This window comes from Ictalurus furcatus, chromosome 14, assembly GCF_023375685.1.
Source record: "Ictalurus furcatus strain D&B chromosome 14, Billie_1.0, whole genome shotgun sequence".
Lineage (NCBI taxonomy): Eukaryota > Metazoa > Chordata > Actinopteri > Siluriformes > Ictaluridae > Ictalurus > Ictalurus furcatus.
Genome location: NC_071268.1, coordinates 16,595,640 through 16,608,060, shown reverse-complemented (window position 1 = coordinate 16,608,060; position 12,421 = coordinate 16,595,640). Strand labels below are relative to the sequence as shown.

Genomic DNA, 12,421 nt, shown 5'->3' with positions numbered 1-12,421 from the left:
AAACCTCTCCGTAAACGAAGAAGACGCGTCGGTTTAACGTCACTTCCGTTTACAGCGCCTAAACTCGAAGGCTGCCATGTTGCAGTGGAAAGGCTGAGCAGGTTTAATAGTGAGTGTGGAGAGATTCCGTCTGGTCAGTGAACTGAAGTCAACCTCCCGAGGATTTACATCAGTTTATTGCGTTAATTTAAGCCTCCTGAGCCGCAGAATGAGCGGAGGGACGCCGTATATCGGGAGTAAAATCAGCCTGATTTCCAAGGCCGAGATTCGCTATGAGGGAATCCTCTACACTATCGACACCGAGAACTCCACAGTCGCTCTCGCGAAAGGTGAGACGCTAACATGCTAACTCCTGATCACAACCCGCTCAAGTCATGAACACGTACGAACAGCTGTGTCGCGTGCACCGGAAATTAAACACCGCATTTACATGTATATACTGCACCTGCAGAGACATTGACAAATTAGCACGTTAGCTAACTAGAAAGTTAAAAAAAAATCAATATTCGTTTAAAAATGAAGCTGAGTTGTTGGGTCTCGGACACTTGGACTAGCAAATGAATAACTAATAATAATGTGGAGCTATATAGACAGCTAGTTAGTTAAATATCTAGCTACTGGATTGATGTTGCTAGCTACATATCTAGATATCACTTGGCCCAATAAAGTTGTTTTGTTAGTAGTTAAATTCATTTATTTACCCTTCTGGTATATTTCTGTATTTATGTGTATGTGTGTGTGTATGTATGTATATATGTATATATATGTATGTATGTGTATATATATATATATATATATATATATATATATATATATATATATATAAATATATAAAAAATACATAAATAAAACGTTGTAAAAAGCACAGTTAATTTAAATATGACTGCAGTGTTTATGCTATAAGTTGACAAAACGGGCTCAACTAAATAGCACGTCATCTAACCGCGACATAATTATCCGTCTAACTGTCCGCAAGCTCCATCATTTGGCTTATAACAGCTTTTCATTATTGTATCCTCATCAGTGTTGGGTAAAGTAATAAAGTAATTGTTACTGGAAGTAAGTGAAATGAGGTAAATATTAAGGGTGATAACATGTATACTTGTTGCTAGAATATGGGTTTGTCCATTCCTTTTACTCATGACTGTGGGATTAATAACTTGTTTTAGTGCGCTCGTTTGGAACTGAGGATCGCCCCACTGACAGACCCATCCTGCCTCGGGATGAGACCTATGAGTACATCATCTTCAGAGGGAGTGACATTAAAGACCTGACTGTTTGTGAACCTCCCAAGCCATCTTTGCCTCAGGACCCTGCAATTGTTCAGGTATTAGATTCATCCTCACATTAAAGCTTTTGTATTGTATGTAACATTTACTTCATGTGGAATGTGAAATCTTGCCACTGATTTGCATTTTTCTTTTCAGTCTTCTATGGGATCTGCTGCACCACCTTCAGGTTTCCAGAGTGGAAACTCTTATGGGTTGTTTAAACAGGCTCCAGTGTCTCCGTACAGCCAGTTCACAGCCAGTCCGTTGGTCTCACCCCCATTTGGGACTGTCGGAGGCAAGTGTTTGTTTCTACATAAAAAACGATGTTCATCCATTCTCGGTGGTTCCTTTATTTTCTTACTAATTTGGTCCTGGCCGATTACCGCCCACCAGCCAGCTCTCCCCTCTCATATGAAAAATACCCCTCAGGGAGGAAGAAGGCTACCTGTAACAGTGCAGCGTAAAGCACTCTGAAGAAAGGGCTATCTGTCCTCTTCCGTCTACATGAGCTCACAGGTGCACGCAACTGGCCGGTGTTGCTGTGATTGACTATGCCTTCCCTCCCACCCTGAGCACGTGGCTGATTTTGCTCTCTTAGCTCCAGGTCACAGATAGATTGACATTGTCAGGATGTAAATTTGCGATGAAAATGTGATTAATTTCTGACTGAATTGAATACTTCTATAATGAATATGCTTTAAAAGTGAATGTAGTAGCAGCAGTATTAATAACGTTATTAGTAATTTATCTTCACTAACCACTCCATCCTGGTCAGGGTAGCGCCTCACAGCCTGGATGGGACACCAGGCCACCATGCACATAATGTACACACCCATTCACATGTAGGGGATGACTTAGAGTACCTGCATTTTTCAGGGAGGTGGGTGAAAATCTGAAAACCCCCCCAAAAACTCCCAACAACTTAAAACTCCATATCCAGACTGAGAGAGAACATGTGAAACTCCATGCAGGCAATAACTGGAGCTCGGGATGAGTAGTGCTAGTTAGAGTGGGTCTAACTGTATGAGTTCTTAAGACTTGTTTAATTTTATTCACAATAGTAAATATTAAAAAGATAAAGTTGTGTATTTGGGGGTGGGGGTAGTAATACTGAAACGGTCCGTATTGCTACACGCTTCACACTATGCAGAATTCAGTGGATCCATAGCATAGCAACCCCCTCCCCCTTTTCCCTTCATCCGAAAGTAGTTATTGTAAACTGCTGTTGTACGTGTGCACTCCTCCATTTTCTACCACAGCTGGCTTGACTGGTGAGAAACGGGTTAACACAGGTCAACTCCTGTGTGCTGTGCTTCATGTAAGTCACAATCACATCTGAAAGCGATTCAGGAGCATGTCATGTGTTGATGGAGTATGTAAAATCAGGAGAAGAATAAATTACACTTTGATTACAGCACTTCAGGGTCCCAGATGTGGCCCAGGCGGAATTAGAGTTCGACACCCCTTTCCTAGGGATGTGACTGCGAGGAAATTTTCCCCACCTGTTAATCGAGATCTGACAACACTGGCAATAGCGGTATCACCGGGGGGGTTCCCTTCCTAGGTTATGAATGCGCATGCGGCCGTGCACATTTCACAATTGCTTTCGAATTAGTGGCGGTTCGGAGCGGCAATTGCTTGAATGGTGGGTTCGTTATTATTCTTAATGGAAAAACACAACAACAAAAAACAGTACAATGAGAAACTCGCTTATATTAAACACAGAACTTTTGAAACCAAATCATCCACCACCGTCTTTTCAGACGAGAGGTTCCTTTTCTTGTTAAGTTCAAGGGTCTGTGTTGCACCAATCATGGTTATTAGTTGCAGGTATTTTTGTTGCATAACAAGCTCACTGCATGCTTAAGAGGTCCGCTTTCTGTTTTTGGTCTGCTTGATATGAATAGCGCACAACAAATTTTCTCTTTTCTATCTTTTAGTTTCTTCACTTCAGGGTGCTTGGAGTACCTTATCCACATGCATATAGTATGTAGTTTTGTTTTTAAAACCCATGTCCTGGTCTGTAGGTCGCAGCAGTCCTGCACTTGACCCATTGCAGAAGAGTCCGCCTGTGGAGTCATCAGCACCAGTGGCCTCGTCAGTCAGAAGTACTGCGCTTGTGAGCCGCAGGAGCCCCATCACGGCACGACTCGGCACGAGTGCTCAGAAGCCCCCGGACACCCCAGAACAGAGGAGGGGCGAGGGCCGGTCTAGACTACGCTCAGGACTCGGGCATGCAGCAGCAGATGCTAACGTAGTTCACTCGGGTTTCCAATCAGCAGGTGAGAATAGAGTGAAACCGAACATTTTCCTAGCTTAGTAAGTTTTCTCATTTTGAAATCTACACAACAGCTAACTATTCTATAATTGTACAGTAGCTTGATAGTAAAGTATCTGATTTACAGAAAAAATTATCAAACCAGACAGAAAAACTCTGATCCACTGAGCTTGTTTGAAGAGGGTTTTTGGAACAAAAACTTAATTGGGAAATTCTAAGCTGGTGTGTGTGTATATATACTTTCTCAGGCATCGATGCACCAAAAGGGGCTGCCCGACCCGAGTCTGATCAATCCAGAGGTGAAAGTAAGGAAGCCCCTAAGCGGCAAGCAGGTTATTATATATATCTGCTCTAACGGTCTTCCACTCAGCCATCCTCTCAGACCCAGAAATTGCATGCCATACTTCAATGTTTTACATCCATTTGATACTTTCATAAATCTGTTTGGTCTTTTTGCACTGTACATCATACAAGGTCCATGGTCTGGCTGATGGTCATGTGCACACATTCCTGTTCATTTTCAGCTCGTTGTTCAAACCTCCCTTTAATCTCCTTAAAGGTTGCTGTCTCATATTTGATACTGTATCAGTAAGTTAAAAAAGCGATGTGGATCAATGAAAATATCTATTTTAATTTTTTTGAATAATGGTGGGTGGTCATGAGTAGGTTGCTTAACATCTCCCTCATGAGTTACAGGTTGCTTTCTAAAATAAATTAATGTTCAATTGGGCCTCTTTAAACACTCAGCCTGTTAGAATTGCGCTGACTGACTTTGGTCCAGACTCAAATGGCCATTTGTTGTGTTCAACAAGAAGTTTTTCGAAGGAAACCAATTGAGTGAAGAAAAGTTGTGTAGGCAGCTTGGCTAGGGAGATAACCTCAGGTCACTACAGGTACTGCAGTAAAGTGATTTATGGATGCTGTTGTCTATGAAATGCAAACAGGGCTGATGTAAAAGTTGCTTTGGTTGTGTGGAATCTTGAAATAATCTTCCATGAATAAGTCATAACTTTGTTGCCCATGAATGCTTTTATATACCAGTCTAAAGCTGCACAGAATAATTTGATTTTTTTTGTGTCTGAAATTGACCAATTCCTTTCATTAGCTTGCTTTCTAAATTTGATGTCTCAATAACCTTTTCTGACTTTATCTCGCATTCCTTCATGCCATCTTCCAGCAGGATTTAATTGTTAATTCAGGTTTCTTTGTCCTGTAGCTGCTGGGCCTCCCGGTCCGCGTCGTGGACGTGGTGGAGGGCATCGGGGGAGAGGCCGTTTCCCTGTGAGAAGAGATGGACCCATGAAATTTGAGAAAGATTTTGATTTTGAGAGCGCCAATGCCCAGTTTAACAAGGAGGAGATTGACAAGGAGTTCCAGAACAAACTCAAGCTTAAAGGTAGTGCAAAAGACATTGTTTATACTGTTAACAGATGTTTTCAAAACTGTGTCTGTTTATAGACAGAAATTTGGTGCACATCTCAGTTATGGCCCGTTTAAATCTTAGCGTTTTGATTTTGAGAAATGTAGGAGTTTATTTGGTTTCATGCAGTTCACTCTATTATGTCAGTGACATGGTACTTGTTTATGCTAGCTAAATTGATGTCACTGATATCTGTGTCCAAATAAATCTAGTGGAACATGGTTACTGAGAAGGCAGGGTGGTATTATGAAGAAGAGTTAATAATAATGTAGCTCAGGATACTAAGCTAGCCCTTACAGGACCTGCTTCAAAAAATTTAATTTTGTATGTATTTTGTGTTTAGATGAGAAGCCAGAGAAGGCTTTGAATGGGGAGGATAAAGGTGACTCGGGGGTGGATACTCAAAACAGTGAGGGTAATGCTGATGAGGAAGATCCATTGGGACCCAACTGCTACTACGACAAGTCCAAGTCTTTCTTTGACAACATCTCGTGCGATGACATGCGGTCGGTACTCATTCTCTGGTTTGCAAAAATTTCCAGCAAATTTCATCTGTATTTTCTCTTATTTTTATTTTTTTCTGTATTTACTTTTGTTTAATGTCCTGCTATTTTATTTCATTTAAAAAAAAAAAAAAACTTTTGATGTGTGAAAGGGGTGGAAAACCGTGTGGATTTTAAAATCCACGGTAATGAAAAACTATAAAGGACATAATTAAAAAGTTATTAAAACAGCAAAAGATTTTTCTTAATACATTTGCACCAAAATTCTGTGAAACTGTAAGTCTTTTTTATCACCATGGAAGAGTGTTTTAATTTTTTATGTCGTTTCGGCTCAGTAAGATTTAAATGGAAGCTGCTGTTCCACACTTCCTGCCGATTCGCATAATTTGCAACAGGGAATGATGTGGTGATGCCAAAACATAAAGATCACCTCTCTGCACAATGGGTCTCCTTTATTAAGCTGGATATGAATGTGTTTATTTGTGCGAAGAAAATCATCCTTTCTCAAACTTTTGTACGTCCTGTGGAAAATTAAAATTTTGGTTTGGTTTAAGCTATCATTTACACACACCTTCACTAAAAATTGATAAATGAGGCCCAATGTGTTTATTTCTTGCAAACATAGATCAATAAACATGTTTCACTTTAAATTGCTAACAGAAATATTTTACCATCTTAATGAACACTAGGAGTCTGCCTAAAATTGGTCTACTTGTGTTTACTTATGAAACTTTATAAAATGCCAATACCCACGTTTTAAGGTATATAATTTCTAAACAGTTAAACTTACTAAAGACAAGAAGTTAAAGTAGAGCTATTAGTAATGTAGGTACACTATTAACTGACAGTTAATCCTGCAGTATTGTTAAAAACGAGAATGAATAAGCGTCCACGAAAGCACATTAAACACTCACAACTGCAAACAGTAACAAACACTGTAATGTGAAACCAACTGAACCAAACAGAACAAGATTCAATGTTACAAAAAAGTACAGACTTTAGCCAAAAAAAGGTATGAAAAATTATGCTTTTTAAAAAAAGCTTACCAGGAGTTGATTGAGTATAATCCAGCTGTGATGAGAGGAAAGATTATTACAATTGTCCTGATGTCCTGTTATTTGTTTGGAGCTGAACACTCTGGTTGTCTAATTGGGGAAATACGAATGCTGGCCAAGTTATCTAGTATCATTCATTTTTTTATATATGTATATGTGTACATATGTATGTGTGTATATACATGTGTATAAAAAATGCCTTGCATTCAAGACTGGGGCTTAAAGTATTTGAAATATTTTCTTTTAAATGTTCTTGGGGATAAATATTTTACAGGGAAAGGAGACAGACGTGGGCAGAGGAGAGGCGAATGAATGCTGAGACCTTTGGGGTCCCATTCCGCCACAACAGAAACCGAGGTGGATTTCGGGGCCGTGGGGGCATGGGCTTCCGTGGTGGACGTGGTCGGGGAAGCAGCCGGGGGGCATTTGGAGCCCAACATGCAGGTGGCAGTGGATTCAGAGGGGGTTACAGAGGAGGCCAGGGAGGAAGACAGTTCTCCAGTTTTGAATACAGGGTAATCTATGCTTCTCATACTATTAAATATTTGTGGTAAGCTTTAAAATGCAAACGTAAAGGTGCACTTTCATTAATGATTATTTAATTATTAGTGTGTTGGACCGATTGAGCTCAGGTTACCCACTTCTTGAATAATAGGGTATTGAGGAATATGGAATGAAATAATCCATCATATAATGATCATTTTGTTAAGTATATTGGGTGTTGGTCTGATTTTGTCTTTATTTTATGCTTTACCCAGAAGGACAACAAAGTAACTGCGTAGTGCAAATGGAAGCTGGAGCCACAGGAAGGTGTATCTTATGGGTATATGAATTTCATCACTACTTTTGACGAGAAGAATGAAGTAAAAATTTACGAGATGTATATTTGTCACCAGCACTGGTATAGACCACTGGAGGAGTGGATATAAATGCAGTCTTCTAAGAGTGGAAATGTTTCAGCCTTTTAAAATGTTAATCTGACACAAATATTTCCAGAAGGGGTAATTTTGTGTATGAACATATTTTAGAGCAACTAATGTTTTTTCTTCAGTGCTAAACTTGTATTTAATAACCAGTTAGCTGTAACCGAGTAGTGTAAATATGCCTTTGATCACTGAAATAGCTTTATTATTATTTTGAATATCTTTTTTCCGTTCCACCTTTTTACTGTATTTTTCTACTTACTCACATTCTTGAAGTCTGTTAGTAGGAATTGTAATGATGCTCGTTCGATTTAACTAGCATGTGGTTGGGTTTCCTTAGGCTGTCCAAACTACTCTGGTACATTAACTGTTTGTGTTTGCTATCTTCACAAAAGAGTAAGTTTCATTGCTTACGGAAACATCTAATCAGTGTGACTAGTAGACATGGATGTTGAGAAGTGAGTGACTAGGAGTTTTCCTCCAGAAAGGTATTTAGGAATTATTTTCCATGCATAGCTACATTGCTTAGAATTGCAAAAGAATTTTTAAAAGGTGATGCTGAAATGTTTCACTTCATATGGAACCAGTCAATAGGCACTTAATCTCTCCTGCCTTGTAGCTGTACTTAATAAGCTGTTATAAGACCAGTGGCTTCATACATGTAAGTATTTACAAACACATTAAGCTAAAGCATATGATGCAATATTACCAAGAATTGCAAGGGCTCAAATGGATAACTCCTTTATATTCTGCACTTCAGTTTGATGTGATATGTCACTAATGATTTAATCTTTTGTTGAACAGAAAGGTGTACATGATTAAATGCTTCCTGTGCTTTAGCATGTATAGCCACATGTTTTTAAAGTTCGAAGTCAGCAGTGATGCCCATATACTTGGATCTTGAATGGTGCAGATTGTTGAGTTCAGCTGTAAGGCAAGTGAATATTAAAAAGAAGGCCGCTAAGGGTGTGTGTCATTTAACACTTATTTGTTTACATTAATCTGCTGAGTTTTAGTGTTGGTCCTGCACTATTTACCAGTGTAGTGAGTAGGTAAACATGTACAGTGAGGCCGTAGAACATAAAGATTTGTGCCATCCTCGACTGCAGAAGGCTGTTTACTTCAGTAGGTTATCGTGGTCCTCTTGCCTTGTCTACACCACTGTATTAGATCGATGTTTATAATGTTGGCAATTAGGTATAGAGCTAATTAATATTCCTTGGTTTCAAAAGCATGTTCATTCAATGAATTGTGACTGGATATCATATTCGAGTGACTGTGTTTATAGTGTACGTGCACAGTGTAAGCTCCTGTCTACACTGTGGTGCATATGAACCCTATTCTGTTTTGTGTTCTTCCTACGTATATGAACTTCTCAAAGACTCGCTGATAATCAGTGCCTCGTTGTGGTGTTTGATTTGCAAACCTTCAGATTTGTTTAAGATCTCTGAAGTAACTGGTAAAATGTTCAAACATGTAAGTAAAATAAGGATGCTTAAGATAGTCAAAATAGCTATTTCTGATTTGTTAATATCTCACAGGATACTTATCATCTTTAACAAATTGAACAATTCTGCCTATTTAAATTAAGCTTCTGAACTTTTCTACCTCACATAGCTTATAAGATGAAAAAATAGACTTTTCTGTGAATGCTCTATACAACACTACATTCACCACAAACCTATATAAGAGTTGTTCACTAATGTAAAAAGTTGGACTGATTTGAAATTTATGTTGTAAATTTTTCTCATAGATGCATGTGAGAAGCTACTTGAATCTCTAATTATAGCTCTAATTATACCATCTCAAAGTTTATTTAAAATACTAATTGAGAAAAAGTAACATTAGTAATAGGCTCTAGTTGGTTTGCTGTCAACACTCAATAAATACCAGCCTCAGCTCTTTTCATTTCTCTAAGCATTTTGTCTTCCCTCAAAGACCCAATTACATGTTTAGCAAGATATATTTTACTCCTTAATTCAGGTTTTAGTTGGGCTTTGTCAAGCATCATATTTGTGGCTCCACCCTGAAATGATTAGCTTTTACCCTCCACTGGCTGTTATTTGATCACTTATTAGTTATGAGTGCGATGGAACAAAATGCCTCTTTGCCTGTTCGTTGTTGGAGCGTTTCAGTTAATCACTAAATACTTTGCAGGAAAAATGTGAGCTTGTGTAAAATACCAAAAAATATTGCAATAGCGCTAGATTTATTTTTATTTTATTGGTCAGTGACATTACTTATTAGAATTGCTAGTATGACATTGCTAGATGGTTATGTTTTGTCGTGTTATTTTTATTAGATTTTCCATGAAGTAAAAATCAGATTGTCTGTTGTATTTTTGTCAAATATTACCATTAGCAATAATTTTTGTTGTTTATTTAAAAGTATTTTGCTAACTGGGTGCTATAGTGCTGTGAAAGTATTTGCACATGTCCTGATTTCTTCTTCTTTTTTTTTTTTTTCTTCTGATGTATCTCATGCTAAATAGTTTTAGATCTTCAAATGAAATACAACATAAAATGAAGGCAACCTGAGTAAACACACAATACAGTTTGTTTATTTTATTGACTGGGGAAAAAAGTTATCAAACACCCATCACCAATGTGAAAAACTAATTGACCCATTAAACTTAAAATCTGGTTGTGCCATCTTTAGCAGCAATAGCTGCAAACAAACGCTTTTCATAGCTGGAGATCAGTCGTTCACAGCGCTGTGGTGGAATTTCGGCCCACTCTTCTTTGCAGAACTGCTTTAGTTCAGCCATGTGGGAGGGTTTTTGAGCCTGCACTGCCTGTTTAGGGTCCTGCAAAAGCATCTCAATTGGTTCAAGTCAGGACTTTGACTAGGCCATTCCAAAATTTTAATTTAGCCTTTTTTGAGCCATTCAGAGTTGGACATACTTCTGTGCTTTGAATCAATTGAGCTTAAGTTTCAACTTATGGACTGAAGACTGGACATTCTCCTTTTGGATTTTCAGGTAGAGAGCATAATTCATGTTTCCCTCAATCATTTCAAGTTGCCCAGGCCCTGAAGCAGCAAAGCATCCCCACACCATCACACTTCCACCACCATGCTTGACAGTAGGTATGATGATCTTTTTGTGGAATTCTGTGTTTGGTTTATGCCAGATGTAACGGGACCTCTGTCTTCCAAACAGTTCCACTATTGACTTGTCAACATTCTCCCAAAAGGTTCGAGGATCATCAAGGGGTGTGTTGGTAAAATTCAGAGGAGCCTTAATGTTCTTCTGGGTTAGCGGTGGTTTTCACCTCCCCACTCTTCCATGGATGCCATTCTTGCCCAGTGTCTTTCTGATAGTGGAGTCATGAACAGTGATCTTTATTGATGCAAGAAGGCCTGTTACTTTTGATTTTATCCTTGGCTTTTTTGTGACTTGCTGGGTGAGTAGTTGCTGTGCTCCTTGAGGAATTTTGGAAGGTCGGCCACCTCTGGGAAAGTTCACTACTTTGTAGAGTTTTTCCCATTTGGAGATAATGGCTCTCACTGTGGTTCTTTGGAGTCCCAGAGCCTTTGAAATAGCTTTGTAACGCTTCCAATACTGATGTATTTCAATCACCTTCTTCCTCATCATTTCTGGAATTTCTTTCAACTGTGGCAATGTGTTACAGGGTAAGACCTTTTAACCAACTTCATGCTGTTGAAAAAGTTCTATTTAAGTGTTGATTTGATTGAACAGGGCTTGCAGTAATCAGGCCTGGTTGTGTCTAGTCTAGCTGAACCCCATTATGAATGTAGTTTCATAGACTTGGGGAATTAGTAACTACGGGGGCAAATACATTTTCACACCGGCCCAGTTGGTATTGGATAACTTTTTTGTGTGTCCATAAATAATAATTTAAAAACTGTATTTTGTTTACTCAGGTTGCCTTTGATTTTTTTTTTTTTTATTTTGTTTTAATTTTCTGAAACAATTTAGTATGCGATATAGACACATACAGAAGAGATCAGGATGAGGCAAATACTTTTTCACAGCACCGTGTGTATGTGTATATCACCATGGTAAAGTACAAGTAGCTACTCATAAAGCAAAACATGCTTTGCATTGAGCAAAATAATTTAGAAAAGCACTTTTGCACTTAATCTCTTCTATCCGATTCTCAATTCCTGATGGCTCATTTCACTCTGCAGTGAACTTTTTATAAAGAAATACTCAGAATATTATTTAGGATTTTCCATGCAGTTTTAAGATACAGACTGTAACTGTATACAGTAGATATCTTATGAAACATTACATGCTACATAGAGAACTAATACCATGATATCCCTTAAGAGCATAGAAGTATTTTATGATTGAACAATTTAAGAGGTTTTGGTGAATCTCATTTTTCATTCATTCTGTTCCAGGTTCTGTCCTGTCCTGTACTTATTAGTTTTCAGGGCAATGTGAAATCCAGGTTTTATTTAGGCAAAAACATTACTCTTTCAATTATGTTAAAACCATTTTCTGCTGATTTAATCATTCATGATTAGCACTCTTGCTAGGATGTGTTTTAGTCAATGTTGGGCGGTCACTGCATGCTGGTGTTGCCACAGAACCCATGACAAAATGTATGGCAATGCTTGTGAGGCAGATACTATTACAGAAATATTGTCTGCTTGTGAGATTGAATATCACCGTTTCCTTCAGTAAGGTTTAACTTGACATTTTTGTCTTTCAAGCATGAGGGGTGTAGCTTGGTGTAAAGGGATTTTTACTCTGAAACTCTAATAAAAAAATGTTAATTATTACCTGCTTCCTGGTGAATTTTGACTTTATTTTTTAATAACATGATTTTACCTTGAAGGAACTTAAGTGTACAGATTGTGGTAAACAGAAGTGGCATATTCACAGGGTGCTTCTCATTTATTTGTGCATCCTTGGTTTCTTTTCTCACTTCCTTTTCCTGCATCTTAGCTCCACCCCCATAGGATGCGAGGGAAGGATGAGATGTGAGGAGAGGGGAATCG

At 38.4% G+C, this 12,421-nt stretch overlaps 1 protein-coding gene across 2 annotated transcripts; it reads left to right on the top strand.

Moving 5' to 3' along the window:
- Positions 1–12,202, top strand: lsm14aa (LSM14A mRNA processing body assembly factor a). Of its 2 annotated transcripts, XM_053640987.1 has the most exons (9): positions 1–329; positions 1,170–1,327; positions 1,428–1,566; positions 3,299–3,553; positions 3,798–3,881; positions 4,766–4,945; positions 5,313–5,475; positions 6,802–7,042; positions 7,286–12,202. In XM_053640987.1, the coding sequence occupies exons 1-9, from the start codon at positions 209–211 to the stop codon at positions 7,307–7,309; spliced, it is 1,365 nt and encodes a 454-aa protein (XP_053496962.1). In that variant the 5' UTR covers positions 1–208; the 3' UTR covers positions 7,310–12,202. The 2 variants fall into 2 exon arrangements, with proteins under 2 accessions (XP_053496962.1, XP_053496963.1); XM_053640988.1 differs by lacking the exon at positions 3,798–3,881 and having other exon boundaries at positions 4–329.
- Positions 12,203–12,421: the final 219 nt, after the last annotated feature.

What these genes read in the sequence shown, in the direction of transcription:
- lsm14aa (XM_053640987.1), top strand. Translation starts at nt 209, where the DNA reads ATGAGCGGAGGGACGCCGTATATCGGGAGTAAAATCAGCCTGATTTCC. An exon ending in AGGACCCTGCAATTGTTCAG is followed by an intron (nt 1,328 to 1,427) that starts GTATTAGATTCA and finishes TTTTCTTTTCAG; the next exon opens with TCTTCTATGGGATCTGCTGC. An exon ending in CCCATTTGGGACTGTCGGAG is followed by an intron (nt 1,567 to 3,298) that starts GCAAGTGTTTGT and finishes CCTGGTCTGTAG; the next exon opens with GTCGCAGCAGTCCTGCACTT.